This window comes from Cavia porcellus, unplaced genomic scaffold (assembly GCF_034190915.1).
Source record: "Cavia porcellus strain 051 isolate PalLab524CR breed Dunkin Hartley unplaced genomic scaffold, mCavPor4.1 scaffold_22, whole genome shotgun sequence".
Classification (NCBI taxonomy): Eukaryota; Metazoa; Chordata; class Mammalia; order Rodentia; family Caviidae; genus Cavia; species Cavia porcellus.
Window position 1 is genome coordinate 37,622,049 of NW_026947505.1, and position 19,284 is coordinate 37,641,332.

General features: G+C 37.9%; 1 protein-coding gene across 1 annotated transcript; it reads left to right on the plus strand.

The window, feature by feature from the left end:
• The first annotated feature begins 211 nt into the window (after positions 1-211).
• Positions 212-18,021, plus strand: CUNH6orf118 (chromosome unknown C6orf118 homolog). Its single transcript, XM_063233088.1, has 10 exons — positions 212-273; positions 5,502-6,208; positions 7,643-7,765; positions 8,576-8,635; positions 9,265-9,389; positions 10,247-10,305; positions 10,776-10,957; positions 12,599-12,652; positions 13,133-13,194; positions 17,604-18,021. The coding sequence occupies exons 1-10, from the start codon at positions 249-251 to the stop codon at positions 17,686-17,688; spliced, it is 1,482 nt and encodes a 493-aa protein (XP_063089158.1). The 5' UTR covers positions 212-248; the 3' UTR covers positions 17,689-18,021.
• The last annotated feature ends 1,263 nt before the right edge of the window (positions 18,022-19,284 follow it).

The window sequence follows — 19,284 nt, forward strand, 5'->3', positions numbered from 1 at the left end:
TGCTCCACCAGGTTTGGAAAGGAATTAGAAAGCCTAAATGTTTTTTCCCCCTAATTTTTATAGTTTTCAAATCATAGAAATTGTTACACGTTACAAAGGAAAACACCCTGTGCTCCCTGGGGGAGGCGTGGTGAAGGAGGTTGGGCCTCCTGCCTTGAGGACAGAAGGCCGCTAGAGGGGGCATTGGAATGTTTACTGTTCCCATGGTGACCGCTAACCTCAGCAGCAAGCTGAGAGGCAGGGAGGCCATGGCTAAGGACCTAGAGCCTCAATGTAAGTGGACTATGAGCATGTGTTTGACTTTTGGTGTTTGGTGCCTGGGAACAGAGCGTCTGGGACCAGTTATGAAAAATGGAAACTTTCTCAACTTTCTCGGGGCTGCAGATCGCTGGAGTTTAAGACTGGACCTCTGGTGTGTGGCTGTGTAGATGAGTCAATGGGGAGGTCTGGCGGGGGGGGGGGGTGGAGGTGGAGAGTAAGGGGTTGCAGAGTGTGAGTAGCATGTGGGAGTGTGCGGTGTGTAGCGTGGGGTGTGTAGTGTGGTGTGTGTCTGAATGGCTGAGTGTACAGTGTGTGCAGGAGTGTGAATGTGTGTGTGTGTGTGAGCACGGAAAAGAAGATGAGGACAAAGGGGCAAATCTCTGGCCATTTCAGAGCGTTCTTCCTACACAAGGGGGAGCATTCTGGAGTTTCCCACTGCTGCCACTATGGGTCTTCACACTGCAACTCCACTGACCTCACACCCCTGCCTACAAGGCAGGGCATCCAGTCTCTGTGTCTCAGTCCCTCTATTTGTCTTCATAATGCGATATAAGGAAGAAGAGTCTTCACTGAGAATCCAGTCTTCACGGAACACTGATGGGTGCCTGGTGCAGAGGAAATCTGTGTGCACCAGGCAGAGTCTGCTCTGCACAGAGTTTGAAGGCAGTCTCATTTTATGTAGTTGCAGGTGGTACTGTGCATGTGCCCAAGTCAGTGAGCAAGTTGGGGCATTGCAACGACCCTTTGGAGGTCCCTTGTGCATGTCTCATGCCATCTGCAATGGGCTGTGTACTGTGCGTGGAGTATCTGAACACTAAGCCTTGGAATGCTGCAAGGACACAGTACCTGGGACTTCGTTTACATCTCCCAGCTTCTGAGGCATCTTTTTCTTTAAGGAACAAGTGGAGAACTCAACAATGCATTCCCCTACTGAGGCCTATGGATAGCAGTGGGAAGTGTCTTTCCTTGACAGCTTCTGGTGTCCCTCTGTGTGGGTAGCAAGACTTACCCCATTGGCTTCCATGGACATATGCTTTTTCCCTCATGGACCATCAAACCTATCCTCTGGAGGCTGCATCCTATTTCTTCTGCTATAGTAATGCATTCCCAAAAATACAAGACTGAAAAGAGCTCCCAGTATGAATTCAGTTCTGTGAGTCACAGGCCTGCATGAGCCCCAGGGATCTGTTCAGGGTTTCTGTGCCTGGCCAGAGGTGTTGGTAGGAATGTGTGCCTTTCTGGAGCCTGATGGAAGGATCCTTCCCAGGCTGTCTGCTTTACTGGCATTTCCAGTGCCTCTTGACAGGGAACCACACGTGTCCTCTTGCTGCTTTTGACTAAAGTCTTTCCTAAAGTCCTTGCATGGGTCCTCTGCCTCAGAGCCAGTGTGGCCATAAGATCCTGCACTCTTATTGGAATCTTGGAGGTCCCTGCCAGTCCCCTGTCTTTTGGCAATCTAGTTAGAGAAGCCTCTCTGCTTTTAGGGGCTTTTATAATTAGATTGGGTCCATCCAGATGATGGATGGGATTATCTTTTTAAACGTGTCCTCTGATACACCAGCAAAGTCCTCTTATCACACTCCTGAAGGTGATAGCTGGGCACTTACTCTCCATATTTGAAATCTGAGAAAGAGACTTAGGTAAGATCCATCTATCTTTTTCTGTAGCTCCCCTGTCCTTCATAGTCACTGCTGCCTTGTGATGTGATATCCCCTTATCAGGCACTTATGTCTCAAATCTGCCACAGAATTTAGGATTCCTGGAGGTAGGACTTTTATTTCATACCCTGAGTCATACAGCTCAGTGTGTGGCATTCAGATTTTTTTATTATTCCTTAGAATTCTGAAACACTTGTTCTCCAATTAAACAGAACAATCCTAACTGACAAATCCCCAGTTAAAAAAAGACCAGTGACTGTGACCCTTTGAAGGTTCTAATACCAGTAACACAAAGTTCATTCTTTTGGGAATTTGTAAAAATGGTTGCAGATGAGTGTGTACAGAGCAATTCAACCGGCCACTGTTGCAGTGCTGTCAGTGGGGTCCTGGAAGAGCCAAACAGCCCCACAGAGTTATACAATAGTTTTGGGGTCCTCTGGGGTCCCTAAGTCTCCACTGACTGGCCTGCCTTACTGGGCAGTGGACCTTTGCATCACAGATCTGCTGGCTCTGCTGTGAATTCATTCCACTGACACTTGACTTTGGAGATGGAGGATAAGGACAAGGATGTTCCTGAAAAAGATCATGACATTCCTATGGATTCCAGAGTTCCAAGGGATGAGACAACCTAGGCAGGGTTGCAGTAGTGATGACACTGAAGACCTACACTTTCTTTTACTAAAATGTTATTTACTTATTTTATTAACACACGTTTGCAGCACAAAATGTTTATATTCCTTGTTTATATTCCATACATAATGCATCTTAATTTCTTTTTTGTTTCCTCTTCTCCATCTTTGTTTGATCTTGATGAACTTTCTATCCTGAAGAATATATATATATATATATATATATATATATATATATATATATATGGATGGGCTATGGGCTGAGGGTTTAGCTCAGCAGCACAAGTACCTGCCTGGCAAGCACTGGGTCTTGAGTGGATCCCTAGTACCAAATAAGTAAATAAATAAGAAATAAAAACAAAATAAAAAACAACATTCTGTGTTTAAAATGTTAAATTCTAAAAATATTGAAAATGTTTAATTAACCTAAACCTCATTCAGAAATGTATTGTTATGTCTTTCTAATCAATACATGCTTAAAATATTTGGCTTTTCTTAAATATGTTTTCAGATCATTTGTAAGAGAGAGACACTTTCTAGTGAATAGTTTAAACTTTTATTTTTGCATGTACTAAAGATGGCAGCATATACAATACCAGTGGTTTGAATAACTGTAATACTGGATGGCAGAAGGTAATACATAGTAAACATTACAGGACTCGACAGACAGAATTGGAATCTGGATTTTTTGAGTCCAGAAAAGTAAGCCTCTCTATTATCAAACTTAAAGATGTACTAAATATAGGTGGGTGGCTATGTTGGTTAATTTCAAAGGCCTCAAGTTTTCTTGGAAATAATCAAATTGAAGGATGGAACAGCAACAAGTAAGTGAGTAGCTTCCTTTTTTCCTGTAGGGTTAGTGTTACCTGTTTTTCTTGCATTCTATGTTCCTTTGATGAATTATAATGATTGTCTTGAGAAATGGTTCTATTAATCTTCTATCTGTTAATAAGTGTTTTATTTTTCTCAAGAAGTCTCTGGCTGGAATCATTTGCTTCCATATGAAGCACTGTTGGCTCATGCAAGAGCAGATGACGGTCTGCATTTACACTAAGTAGTACGGGGAGGCTGGGCCATGAATTTGGCCATGTTGGTAAGGTGTGCCGAGTTCTGAGATAGCTAGAGTGTCTAGCTCACCCTGGTGCACACACCTGGCATCACTCCAGGTCAGCAGAAAGGAGAGACAGAGCTGGTCTAAAGCAGCATCTTGTGGGGCCTGGAGAGAAAGGGTGGTTCTAGAGAAGTGAGAAGTGCAGAGCAGGAAGAGTTTCCTGTCTAGGAGATGGAGATGGAGATGGAGATGGAGACTGAGACAGAGATAGAGATGGAGTTAAGATACAGATGCAGGTGCAGATGGAGTGCTGTGAGTCAGAAATATGGACAGCCCCTAGGGCCAGTGAGCAACCCCACTGATGGCCGCTTACAGGAACCTCACTCCTACAACTAGATGGAAGTGGATTCTGATAAAAACAAGAATGAGTCTGGAATGGATTTTACATCCAATCTCTTGGGAACATAGCTAGCTGTCACCTCAATTTCAACCCTGAGAGGTCCCAAGCAGAGAACCCAGCATGCAGAACTGAGACTTCATGCTGAAGTTGCCAAAGCTGCCATCTATGGTCATTTGTCACACAGCAGGGAACCCATCACTGCTTCTCACTTTCTCTGGGCTTTGTTTCTTCTCTCAGGTATATGCCATGATGCATCCTGACTTTACAGGCAAGGCTTTCCACTTAGATTTGGCATAGAATTGGGTTTATATGTGGCTTGCTTACCTTTCCTCAGGTGGTCATGGAATAAAGGGACAAGCCCAACAGACAGGGAAAGGCTATATTCAGAGGACAGTCTCAATCCTAGCTGGCTGTTTGGCTCATATTTGGTCTCATAATGTCTTTCAGTGTCTTTTTTCACATTGGGGTAGAGGCTGATCACCAAAGTGCTTGTCACTGGGGTCTTGAAATTGGTTGTAGGTGTATCTTGGGCCTGTTCAGGCTCTGCTGGGGCCCCGGGCTAGCTGGGCTTGGCTTGTGAGACAGAATCATTTGGTTTTTGGGGACAGAGGAGATCTTGGCCTCCATGGACAGATTAACTCCTTCTTGTTTAGACTTCTCAAGCTCTCCAGAAGGCTATGCAATTGCCTCTGGGGATAGACATCACACTGCACAGTACCCCAGGAGGAAGCCCTCTTTGCTCATGCTGGATGACAACTTGTTATAAGTCAAATTCAGGCTGATTCAGGATCTTTCAGAAGTGTTTCATTTTGTAGTACTTTAATAAGAATGAGCACGAGTAATGGAATATCTACTCCATGCTAAGGGTGTCATTGCCCAAAGTGATTCCATGGGTGTCAAGGAATCACTTTGTAGCAGTGATTATCCTGATTCTGCAGAAGAAAATCTAAGGCTCAGAGAGTTAATGTAACAGGTCTGTACTCACACAGTTAAGAATAGGCAAGGAAACCAAGGTGTCCTGCAGTTTTATATCCTAGACCTTGTTCGGGAATTCAAGGAATAGGCACCTGCGTGGGAGGGGTTGCCATCTTGTCACCGTACTCATAGGTGATTCTTTGTGAGGACAGGACAGGCAGGAATGAAAGGCACATCAATCGTAGGGAATTCTGACACTTTTTTAGTACAAAGGAAGAAAAAACAACTCCCTTTTATTCCCTAGTATACCCTGTTTAGCACATTCAAGAAGGCATCATTATGTATCATCATTAAGAGTTGTAGTTAATATTTTAGGCTTTTTTCTAGAGTTGTGCTAGCATTGTAATAAGTACTCTGTGAAATTAAAGTACTTCTTTCTTCCTTAATAACCTGAGCTGCCACAACCTTTCTAGAGACCTCATTTTTGGATATAAGATATGCATGCCAGGTTGGCAAATGCGCATGACTGATTTACAGTGGGAATAAACACAATATTTCATAGTCATGTTATTATTTTTTCCAAACAGTCTACCTGAGGCGGAGACACTGTGAACTGCACAGTATCAAAACTCTGTGCAACCTAAGGGAGCTTCTGAACAGACTTCAGAAGGATCACCAAGAGGATGTCTGTCTCTATATCTCAGGGCACCTGAACCTCAACAAACTCTACAGGCCACAAAAGAACATATTGCATCACTGGCACAGCGCCCATAGGTCAAGGTGGGAGACAGTCCCCCCAGCAAGAATAGAGAAAGCAATGTACGGGAGGACTGCTGAGATGAAGGATGCTTTGTCTTATTTTACCATAAACACAGCTCTGGTTCCCAGTGATGCTCCGGACACCAAACTCTTCAGGTATTTAAACCCCCAAACTGCAGTTTCACGAAATTTACATGCTTTTGAAGATTTTATTCCAATGCAGATTCTGCAGGAAGAGAAAAAGGAAGAAGAGGTGCTTGAGCGCCCCTCAGAGCAACGTCGGAGAGAGGAACTCAGGTTGCCTGAGGTGAAGGTACTGAAGTTCAAGGAGGCAAGATCCAGCCGCCAGTGCACGCTGTCTCCCCCAGGTCCAGATGAGTACCAGTATGTCAGCTCCTACCTAGCCAGTGTGACAAAAGCCGACAGGTACAAGAAGTTCTTGAGTTTCCAAAGAGCAGTTGGAGTAAAGCAAGGTCTGAAGAGTGACTTCACTGGGAGCAAGGTAGCAATCAGCCATGAAAAGAAACTGGAGGCGGTAAGGAGAGCTGTTTGCTGTTCTGTCCACACAGGGCTCAGTTTCTGAGAATTGTCCTCAGGTACCTTGTTCATGGGTGCAGGTAGAATGGAATAAAACTGCCAGGTGCTGAGATTACTCCACGTAATCATTAGATGATAACAGAGTGCAGTAGAAGGTACCATTTGGACACTGGTACGTTGGAGGCAAGTTCATCTTCAGAAATGATAGATGCTCTGTGTAGCAATTAGGCAGTGTTTGTGGGATCTAAGAAAAGGTATGCACACTTTACTGTGGAAGAACACTGTAGAGGGAAAACAATGAGCAGGCGAAAGGATGCAGGAGTATCCCTGCACAGCACATCTGCAATACCTGCTCTGGCTGGCGTGGAACATGGGAGAAGCCACATGGATACAAGAGCAGAACATGGTTTGTATGAGGTGTGACTGGCAAATCAGTAAAGCAGGAAAACAAACTTTGTGAAGATGGGAAGGGGACCTATGGATAAAGGAGACAGGGGAGAGAAAAGGGAAGGGGAAACAAAAAAGATCAAGATGTTCTATGTGTATGTACCAATTCCCCAGGATAAATATATTCATTATGCATTGAAAAAATATACAAATCAAAACTTTAAAAATTATTATAGTAAAAGAGACATTGCCATAAACCCCCCTTGGAATACTCCCTCTCACTGCAAACACACTTAGGCCACCATTTTTGCTGCTTTAAGAAGCAGTTCTGGCAGTGCTCTTCAGTGAGAGTCTTAAGTTGTACTGTTTTGCATGCTTTGATGTCTTGAATCAGTTCAAACCCTTTACCTCTCATGGTCTTACCGGCTTTGGGAGAGTCAGAGTTGCACAGTTCCAGGTCTGGTGAATTTTAAATGAGGACTTACCATAATGTTTTAGTGTGCCTGCCTTTCTGTTGGATGGCACTGAAGAGCAGAATTTAGCATATTTCTTTAAATCATAATTCATAAAGATACAAAGAGAACTTCTAGAACTGCTTCAGAAAGTTGCAAGAAGTGTGTTCAAATTGGAGAAGTGTGTTCAAAATGAATGGAAATATTCTGAGGGGGATCAATGGCATTGTCTCTTTTATTGTGATATATCTTTAAAATTTAAACATTTACAGTGTGTTTTGATCATACCTGAAATAACTATGCCAGAGGGCTTGCTGATGGAAGAAGGAAGTGGCTATGGGGAGACTGTAGAGGCAGCACTTGGATTCTTGGGTACAAAGATCAGAGAAAGATGAGGTAAGGATAAGAATACAAAGTCATGACCAGGCTCTCAGTGACTGCTGGGAGAACAAGTCACCTTGGTTTTATATGCCTGCTCAGAGAAGACCAGACACCTGGGTAATGGCAACTGTGCCTCCGATTCCTCAAGTTGAGGAACTGTTCTGAGAGGAGAATGAAGGCCACTAGAAATGAGCTCGTTCTCTTTTCCCCAGGAACTCCAGAAAATATGCACGTGCGACTCACAACAGTTCAACAGGCTGCAGGTTTTTGGAGAAGTCTTTGAAGACATTTGCAATAGCTCTCTGATATTTGGCAACCTCTTGAAAGAAATTAAGGTAGGGAAACATACACATTGTGCATAACAATGGAGATCTATGTGAGGTTTTTCTGAGATATACTTCGGGAATAACCTCATTGCCTGACTGTCTCCATTTCATGAAAGAAGACATCAAAAGCCATGCGTGACCCTGGCCATAGCCACATACATCATTCAGGGCCTTGCCAAATAAGCACCCAGTTAGCTTATTGCGTCAGCTCATGTTTGTCCACCAAAGCTTTCTAACTGTGTACTGGTACATGTGTAATGCATAAACTTTTATAATCATAGATGTGTAATTTTATATGAGTCCTTGTGGAACTATAGGTTTCTTGTGATTTTATGATGAAAGCCAGCCTCATGTAGAATCTGACTTGAAATTATACTGCTTGACTAGGATGCTATTTTCTAATTTCTCTAGTGACAAGGGATGGTTACCAGTGGCAGGTGGTGTTCTATTCTTCAGAGATGCTCTTGTCACTGGAAAGCTCCCCTTTGACAGGCTGTAAGACCCACATCCATAGAACTTCTGGCTGGCAGGGGATGATTTACTGTAGTTTATTGTACACTGTAGTGTATTTGTACAGTGTAGTTTAGTACATTGAACTGATCAGTACTTAACATGTAAACATGCTTCAAAGAATATTGTTTTATAAATGTTAGTGTGCATGGTTTAATATATCATAGAAATACTTTATATAATTTTTAAAAATCAAAACTGATCCTTAATTCCTATATTATTTAAACAGACACACAACTTTTCAAGGTGTCATTATCTCCTAATATGTTTCCAATGGATTTTTTTTTTTGTGTGTGTGTGTGTGTACAGAACGAGTATGAACTCTACATGGCAATACTTCTGGACTCCCAGCCCACAAAGCAGATTAAGGTAACAATCAGTCCTGAAGTGTAGTAGTCTGTCTGTATTTGCATCTGCATTTCATGAGCAGTAGAAAAAACGTTCTGAAGGACCTTCCTATAGACTGACATAGTACTGCCAAAGTCTTCCCTCCCCCACTTTCATATAATATGGGACTGAAGCAGTGAATACCAAAAGGCGTTGTTGAAGTGTTATCATGAAGGGACCTGAGTAGCTTTTGCACTCCACATTTGGGCACAATATTGTTTTATTCTTGTGTACAACAATCAGCTTATGATTGTTTTTCACTAATTTAGAATAACCATGGAGCTAAATATAGTGCACCTGAATCGCTTTATTCAGCATGCCCCATCTCCCCAACACATACAATGAAACCATGAAATACATATCCTCTATAATTTTCTGAGGAAAAGAAAACTTTAATATACTAAAAAGGGTACTTTCTCTAGAAGTTCACTTGCCCAGTAATGCCTCCTGCATTACCTCTGCTTCCTTCCCTCCAGTCTTCCCAATGTGCCCATTTTAGCTGGAATTTTTATTTTAACCCAAGGGCACCTTGGGTTCACAGCACCAATAAAAAGGAATATTTTGTGCCTTTTCTGGGCGTGCCTTACCCTTGCTTTGCCTTACACTCCCAGATGCTCCAGGCAGAAATCCAAGGGCTGGAGAAGGGCCCTGTGAGGCCTGAGGATGTTGATGAGGCCAAGAAGGAGCTGAGGAGGCTCGTGCAGGCCACCAAGGCAGCCCTGGAGCACAACGACATGTGAGGCCTTAGTAGCATGACTTGACCTAGGTTTGGCTGGTATTTGTTTCAAAGAGCTCAAAACTGTGTGATGATCATGTATCTATGACTTTGCGCATTGTTGCATGCTAAATTCACCAATGTCATCCTCTCCCCTGGCCTCTTCCACAGCCATCATGCATATGAATAAGATATCTTACCAAATATGATATCTTCATGGGGAACTTTCAGGGAATCTGAAGGAACCCCACTCTGGCATGCTGCTTCAAATATTGATAGACGGGAGAGCCACAAAGTCAAGACACCTCATAGAAATACCCTTATTGTTTTCCAACTTAAAAAAAAATTGTGATCTCTGTGTATGGTTTTCCATGGTCAAGTGACAGTTGGATAAACATATTGTTTGCAAAGATTTTGAAAAAAGGAAAGATTAAGCAAATTGGAAACAACCAAAATATCCTTAAGGAAACAAAACAAGGAACAAAACCAAATACAGAGCATGGCTTCTGTGTAGCTAGCAGAAAAGGCAAAAGTTGTCTTCTGCTCTAACTTGGTCTAGGGTTCTCTCTCTCACAGCATAACGTAAACTCTTGCTTGCTCTGGGAGGCCCAGAGAAGGCAGGCTGTGTTCACAGTGTGCATATCACCAGGCAACCTCACCCTGCCCTTCAGGTCTAAGGCTCAAGCCTGACCTTAACTTGCCTGGCTGGGGCTCTCACAGCTATCTTCAGTTTCTTCTTTATGTTATACAGTGAAAAGTTCAGGTCATTTTTTTTTTCTCAATGAAATGATGTTAGTATAAAGGAGACAAAAGAAAAAAGGTACAAATGGGCACTAATAGTTCACTATTTTTTTTTTTTTTTTACTATCGATTTGTAGGCTGAGAAATGAATTAGAGATGGAGTGCAAATTGCTACAGTCTGCTAAGGAAAAATCAGGCAAGTGCCTTTGTAGATTTGCCTGTTTCTGTGCCAGCTTTGTATCTTGAGGTCTTGTTCCATTCTTCGCTACTTCTGCACAGTGTGTTCTTGTCTTACACCTTTTCATCCTTCAAACTCAAGTTAGTCACACTTCTCCAGAAAAATCCTCCCAAGTGATAAGATGCTTCTTTTTATTTCTCCACTGTACCTCCAACTTTCTCACTATCACTTTCTCATAATTTAGTAGAGAATCTTGCCACTTAGCCAAATGTCTGCAAAGGTGGGTGTTCAACAAGTACTGATAATCTGAATGAGTTAATGGAAGGGCATAGAATTTTTGAATCAGATTATTTTCACTTCATTTATGTGTTGGGGATTTGAGTTATTTTACAGTCTATAATTATATCTAACACATAATATTGTCAATAATGTACACTGACATTCAAAATAGCTGAAATTTTAAATTTTATTTTCAAATATATTTCTAGGATCTTCTCAGAAAACTATAATTGATGAAGAACAACTTACTCTCACTGAGAAGGTTGAAAAGAAGAGGCGTGAAATACTCAATAAATGGGATGAAATTCAAGCTCTTGAAACACAAATTAAAACTGCTTTGGTGCACACCAGTATTTTAGATGTCACTGAGAGTAAGATTAAAAGCATAGAGGTATCCATTTACCCATTTAAATATTTACATTTTACTCCTGCTTACAAACTTTAGCAAGTACATGAAGCAATTTAATTGTTTTGGAGCAAATATATTTTCCTTTCAAAATGTCCGTAGCACAAATACTAGAATAATAAATATCTAGTTAAAACAAAAATGCAGATGACAAAAAATCCCCATAGAATTCTGGAAATAGTTAAATATTGTAGAAGCTGAGCAGAAATTGTGCAGACTCCAATTCAGTGTAACTTTTACTTGTACCATGTGATTGTCTTCTTTTTTTCTTCTCATGGTTATATAATAACATATATTATACCACACTACTTTTTAAAATGAAAACAGAATAATAAGAATTAAATAGTATATAGAAGATGATGATAATCTAAGTATCTTAGGTTTTTAATTAACTGATACCATGCCTTACTTATCATAGTTAATCCATTTCAACATGTTGGCTACCTGGAAAAATAAGTCTTCATATTATCTTCTCACCACTATTTACAATACTCTTAGCTATTCTCATCCATACTATTAACTACATTTTCAAGTTACAGAATAATAGTATTTTGATTGTGCTTACAATGAATGTATTAATTTCTTTGGAAGAAAATGATAGCCGTACAATATTAACATTATCATCAGGGATCATTTTATCACTTTTTTTCTGGTAGTTAAATGTTTGAAATTGTGGAAAAAAACACTTAAAATAAAACTTATCATTTTAATTGTACAATGAAGGAGTTAAATGTATTCACCTAATGCAGCAATGATTGCCACAATCCATCTTTAGATTTCTTTTGATCTTGCAAAACTGAAGCCATGTATGTGTTAGACAGAATCATTTATCATTAATATATTATTTCTATGTCTTGATCTTAAATAATTATATTGTTTTTATAAGATCTGTTACTATTATAAAAGAAGATTTTCAAAAATTTTACCTTACGCTTTGTAATCAATTATTGCTAATATATGTTACTTATTGATATAGGCATACACTGGATTTGGTTTCAAACCATCACAATAAAGGTTATATTGCAATAAAATGAATCCTATCAATTTTCTTATTTTCCAGTGTATATAAAAGTTATGTTTATATTGTGTTTCAGTTTATTAAATGTATGACAGCAGTCTCAATATTGTACCTTAATTAAAAATGATCTATTGCTAAAATGTTAATGATCATTTAGGTATTATAAAATATGGTGACAATAAATTTGCTTGACTGATGGTTGTCACAGACCTTCAATTTGTAAAACCTTATGTTATCTGTGAAGTTTGATAAAGCTAAGTGCAAGAAAATGAGACATGTCTACTATCATGTATTCGTACAGTTTTGTGTCCAGTCATCAAAAAGTGAGGCTCCATTCCATGCTAGAATTTCTCAAGTGTTTTTTTAATCTTTTGAAGCAGCAACTTTTACTTTTTTATTTTTTGATTCATAGATATAAGATTTATCCTTATTGTTTGTCCTTCATTTCATTCCTTGTTTATTCATTGACTTATAAATGATGTCCTAGTGAGTACTTTTAAAATTATAATGACAATATTCACATATTACTTTCTTTTCATAAATAGTAAACAGTAGTTAAAAATATTCTCAACAAAATATCTTGCTTTTAAAACCCATCCATCCTTCAGAATGAAGCTATAAAATTGGAAACAAAAAATAGAATACTACAGAAGAAAATACAAGTAAGTTTTATTTTGTGTGTGACTCAGAATTTATGGAAGTATTTCCTGAAGTGCTTGCTTATGCTGTGTTATAACTCAAAAATACATGTGTTCTTTTTCTACATAGTAAATTTCTGTAATTCTTGAAATATCTGGCTATGGAAATATTCACTTAAAACTAGGCAGGTGTAAACTCATGTATTAATAAAAATAACTCTAAGTTTTAACAGTGGAATATGCCAACAATATTTTTCTGATTCATCCATTCATTATCATTCAATGTATTTAGTTTATTGGTGGCAAAGAATCTAATGAACTGGCTCTTACAGCAACTTTGGGGGTACCCCTCCAAAATTCCTTATAGTTTGCTGCTAGTATGTGAAACTATAAATGATAATCTATCTATAAATGATCCAGATATGGTAGTCCAAAGATGATAATCTATGTACAGTCAAATGTGTTGCCACTCTATGTGATCAAAGGATTTTCAATTTTTTGTAGGTCATTGAAAACAATGTGAAGCAGATCATGAAAAAGAGTAACATCAGTGAGGAGGAACAGCAGTAAGTCTTTCTATCAAGATAAAAAGATATGTAATATTTTTGATCCATTTTGATTTTATTTTAGTTCATGATGAGAGATATGGGTGGAAATCCAGTTTTCCCAGCACCATTTGGTAAAGAGTATATCTTTCTTCAAGTGAAAATACTTGACCCCTTTGCCAAAGATAAGGTGGCTGAGTTGTTTCTGAATCTTCTATTCTGTTCCCTTGATACTTGGGTCTGTTTATTTATTTATTTGTTTATTTAGACCAGTACCATATCACTTTTTTTTTATCAAGTAGCTTTGCAGTATTACTTCAAACTGGAGATTGTGATGCCCCCCCCGCCTAAATATTAAAGCAGAAGCACTTAATCGTCTGGAGTATAAAATAGGTAGAACTCCTGAAGACATAGGTGAAGACGAAGATTTTATGAACAAACTCATGAATTGCACAGGAGATAATACAAAGAACCAACGGGGATCTCATCATATTAAAAGCTTTACTTCAGCAAAAGAAACCACCATGTGATGAAGAGACAACCCAAAGAGTGGGAAAAATTTTTTACCAGCTCTTCTTCACAAAAAGAACTAATACCTAGAATATATAAAGAATACAAAAAATCAGACTCCTCACATTTAAAGACCCAATCCTAAAATGAATGCACACTTCTAACATGAAGTACAAACAGTAAATAAATATATGAAAAAGTATTCGAAATCATTGATCATTTAAGAAACTCAAATTAAAACAACACTGACATTCCATCTCACTCCAGAAAGAATGACTGTCATCAAGACTTCAACCAATAACAAATGAAGCAAAGGAAAAAGGAACTCTTTTTCACTGTTGATAGGAGTGTAAGTAGGTGCAGCCAACATGGAAATCATTATGGAGATTCTTCAAAAACCTGAAACTAGAATTTCCATTTGACCCAGCTATTGTTATCTTCCAAAAAGAGTTAAAGAATCATACCTCAGTGATATATGCACATGCATGTTCAGAGCAGCACAATTCATAATAGCTAGCAACTAAAATACCCATTGTCAGATAAATGGATAAAGAAAATGCAGTTTTTATATACAATAGAGTACAACTTTGCCATAAAGAAGGATACGGTTGACCATATTTTTAAGTGAAATAAATTGGACACAGATGTTTAAATATTTAAATATTTAAATATTTAAATAGTGTTAGGAACCAAAAATACAATTAATGTTTCTCTTGTGTGAGGAACCAAAAATACAATTAATGATCAAAATGGATGTTAGGTAATTGGAAAACATTTACATGTACAAATCTCCTTAACTTCCCGCACTTCCAGCCCATGAAGCAGCACAATGCCTTTCCTACAAAGTCTGATACATAAACACCAAGTAAATTATTTGTTCAACTGTTTACTTATTTCTAGTAATATAAATATAGCTATAGTTGGCTCTGTACTTTTTCCCTTTACCTTGCAGTCTATGGAGGGTTTATTTCCATCATCTAATGGTATACTTCTTTTATTAGGATATACGTTACATAAACTATTGTGTGTGTTTCAGTTTGTTTTGTGTTTGTTTCAGTGAAATTGTAAGCTCTAATAATCTTTCAGTGTTATCAATAGGAAAAGGCTACTTACCAAATACTTTTGAAATACAAATTTAGTTAAGAAAAATAATATAACTGGTTTATATTAATCTTATTTCCTAAGTTCAAGGTTCAGTTCAGAACAACTCAACTTGAGGTACACATATATATGTTTTTCCAAAATATAAGAAAATATTTCTAAGAAACATAAAAAAGTGACCCCACAATAACAAATTTTTTACAAACAAATGAACATATTTAAAAAAGAAAATCCAAGCTCCCAATGTTTTTTATAAATTAAAATGTAAAGAGAGCCTTTGAATCATCTGTAATACCTGCCTGATTAATTTCCTAAACCAACTGAAATATCTGGTATAGATTCATTTTTTAAAATGTAAGAAGACATCACTTCAAAATTATTTTCCTAGTAATCATTTACTTATGTGCCTGTGTAATAAAAATGAGTGCCTCTAGATAGAAATGCACAGAATTGAAAAACTGGAATAGATTCCTAATTTATAGAAAAGAGCAGCAGCAATCTGATCATGTAACAGTGAATAGGAAGAAAGAAAAATGAGTGTATTGTCCATGGATTCCCATTTGAACAGGAGACTTTCATAGCAAACTCTAATAATAAAGGTGTTTCAGGGAAGAGCAGTCTGTTTTATAATTAGTTTGACCAAAATTCTTCTGTGGGATGATGATGAGAGAGGGGCTCAGGGTTGCTCATGTAGAGGGTAAGATATTGATATAACTAGTAACAAAATGGAAACCAGAAATGGGTGCTAACAGAAGGGGAACGATGTGTTTTATTTTTGGCAGCACTTGTTTTCAAATTTGGAGAAATACTTCTAGAATGTGGACAGGTCCTAGAAGTAAGCCATGTTTATGTTAAGACTTTAACCCTAAAAATGGATCTTTCTGGGGTGGGTAAAATGTAGAAAACCTTTGGACCAACAATGATCCTTGGAAATACCTAGAGGTCTCAGGCTAAAGGATGAGAAACCTATGCAAGATAAAAATGAACACAAAGCAAGAAAAAAATCAAAGTGTACGTCTCACAAAGTAAATGGAGAAAGAATTACGAAGCACTTAAATACTTGGGCAGAAGTGAGACTCAGATCATTTAGACAGAGCAGTTAAATAATAGGTCACAAGATCCCAAGTAAAAAGAAAACAGAAAAAATATTGAAAATTATTTAGTACTGCAACTCCATGAACTTTAATATGTAAGGTGATGTCTGCTGCTGATTGTCCAAAACGCATAAAGTAATTCCCTGTGATGCTGTTATGAAAATACTGCTTCTTTATTTTCTAAACATCTTGAATTTATCTCAAGCCTTATGTTTCATGCTGCAAATAACTAATATTTGTTGAAATAAGCATTCTGCATATGATTCATTTGTGCTATTTTATAATTAACATAAAATGTTCAAGATATAATGAATTGTTCAAGATATACTGAATTTTTCAAAAAAAGATATGTAATGACTTGATTTTCTCACAACCATTCACTCAAAACTAGATTTAATGTAATAGAACTTCAGTATACTACTTCTAGTGAGCCCTAACTTTAATATATATATATATATATATATATAATATCTTTTCTTGTGCTTAAAATTACTTAGCCTAAGAGTTAAGCATCAAAATGCACATATTATTTAGCGATGTGATAATAAATTCACTAGCAAAACCTAAAAATTTGGGGTGAATTCTTACACAAAGGAGTCAGGAATGGTGGGGAGGTTATATGACTGTGGAGGGTTCCTTTCCGTAATGACATGTATCTAGTAATGTTAAATCTTTGGATAATCCTTTAAATACACTACTTTAAAGTTATAAGACAGTAAATTAGTCACTCATATTATATATGTTGCATACATTTATATTTTACACACTTAATTTCTTCAAAGTCAGGGGGATATTTCAAATCTCCAGTGTGAATGGGAGCAGTGGAAAACCATAATGGTTTAAAGATAAAGGGTTAATCGTATCAATAGGGAAGAGTTAAGATGATGGTGGCCTGGCCTCAGAGGCATCACTAATTCTCGTGTGTTTTCTTTCTTTCTTTCTTTCTTTCTTTCTTTCTTTCTTTCTTTCTTTCTTTCTTTCTTTCCTTTTATTTTGGTACTGGGGATCAAACTCACAACCTCACACTTGCTAGGCAGGTGCTTACATCACTGAGCTAAATCCCCAGCCTTATCAATAATTCTCTTATGGTGATTTTCCTCCTGTGGCTTTAGTATCACTTTCTTCAGTCATGAGATCCATGTTCCAAAGAGAAAAAAAAAACAGCAGAAAAAGATAGATTTTAGCAGGCCTTTAAGACTTTTCTACTTCTTTTAGGAAAGGCAGCCTTTTCCAGGAGCTGTCACCTAAAAGTCACTGGCACGAACAGACCCCAAAGTTGTAAGGGAGGCCAGAAAACAGAAATTTCACTTTCTCACTTACCTGGCAGAGAAAGCCAAGGGAGAAAAGTGTTAGAATTAATGCTAAGTGAGCCAGTCAGGGAGCCCAGATTCTAGGGTCACATATATTGTGTCACCTAGGGAAATAGCACAGTTGCACACACACAGTTTGAAAGTCCTTTCTGTATCCTTGACAGTGGAAATGATCTGACTTGGCAGCTACATAGCTCAGTCTGGAAAATGTAACAGGCATGCACTCAAATATCAGAAAAGCTTTGCTACATCTAAGGCCAAAACTCTACTGACATATGATTTAAACAAAGTAATTTGCCAAGTTTTATCAGTTTTGGAGTAAATATACCTTAAAATGGATGTTTACTTTGAAGTGTTCTTCTTTCTTTAATGTATTTTTCCTAATCTGTTTTGCTTGTGTCTTGTATATTTTAAGGAGTATTGAGGAATTTATCACAACGTTTGTAGAGGAAACAAAAAATAACTCTCAAGAAACTGAAGAAAAGATCTGTGAAAACTGACAAGTGCCCTGTATATTTTGGATGTTTGCAGATGTATAATTTAATGAAGACTTACTGTATTTCATAAACTTCAATCCTATTAAAGTATAATGGACCCAGAAATTGATAAATACATGTAAAAATACTTTTTTCACATTCATGTATATGTGTATAGCAATACTAGTTCTTAGAATATTTTGTTTTTATTTAGTAACTTTCAACTGAAAATACTTCTGCATATTTAATAAGAATAAAAAAATTGAGCTCCTCTATAATGCAGATAAAATTTGCTTATTTGCCAACGCAGGCTTCTATCCATGCATTTAATAAAATTTAATAATGGACTAACTAGTATTCATTTAATTAGTTTCTACTGATTGAAAATGATCACTGCACTACAATTGCTACATTTGTGCTTGCACTGAACTAACCTCATCTGATTGTGGTCCTCATGACAACCTTGTAACTTTGGTAGGCTTTATCACCATTTTGCCTTTAGTGTACGTATCTAGAATAAGCTCAAGTTTGATGTCCTTGAACAATAATATATAGGGCATTTTAAAGAGAAAGTATAAATGATGAAAAACAAATATTAGGCATTCAATCTTGACTTGGAATATTTAAATAGTGAAGCTTATGGAGAGGCGCATGGTGAAGGTGTGGAGGAGAGCGAGAGAAAAAAGAAAGGAGAGAAAGGGAGAAAAGAAAGAAAGAGAAAGCTCACAGGATGGAGGGGTCTGTTCCCTGGGACTTGTGTTAGACTCGAGTCTATTTAAGAACTATTAGCTCTTCCTGAGACATGATTTGTTCTCTTTTTAGAGATAAAATGGTAGCATCTACTTGAAGCTTTTGCCATATACAGGAATAATCTAGGTTTCATTAGTTTTTTGAGTTCTTTGTAATTTAGTTATTTTCTATTGATTGTTTGCATTCACTAGACTTCATGTTTCTGGTTACTCTGGGAGAGAATTAAAATGTGATATAATAACCTGGTGTTTAAAGCCCGCTGTTATGGATTAGGACTAAGTCATCTCCTCAAAAGACTCATGTGCTCAGAAATGAGATTTTGGAACATGATACTCTGTGGATTAGTCTTGCTGGGTTTACAGTAGAACACGCTGTCAAGAGGTGAGCCCTGGATGGAAAAGGTGCATCACTTTGTTATGACCTGGAAGGATACATTCTTATGCCTAACACTTTCTTTTCTCTCGGCTGCTTGGCTGCCATTCCAGGCATTTTGCCATGATATTTTTCTCTTGGAGTCAGTCACGAGCCAAACAAGGCTTTTCTTCTTTAGTTGCAGTATTTTATTAAGTATTTTATTTTGTCCCAGAGAAATAAAAGTGACTAATACAGAAAATTGGTACTAGAGGAGTGGTGTCATTGTTGTGACTGTACCTGACCATGTGGTCCAGAAACCTTTGGAGGTAATTTATGGGTGTAGTTTGAAAAGCTTTGAAGATACTATAATGGTATAAGCAGAGTTTAATGGATGATTTTGGATGGAGCTCAGAGGACTACAATACTGGCAGTAAAGGTCAGGATCATGAGGTTCCATACAAGAATGAAGACTCTTCTGAAAACTGGGCTGGCAACATTCAAGTTACATTTTGGCAA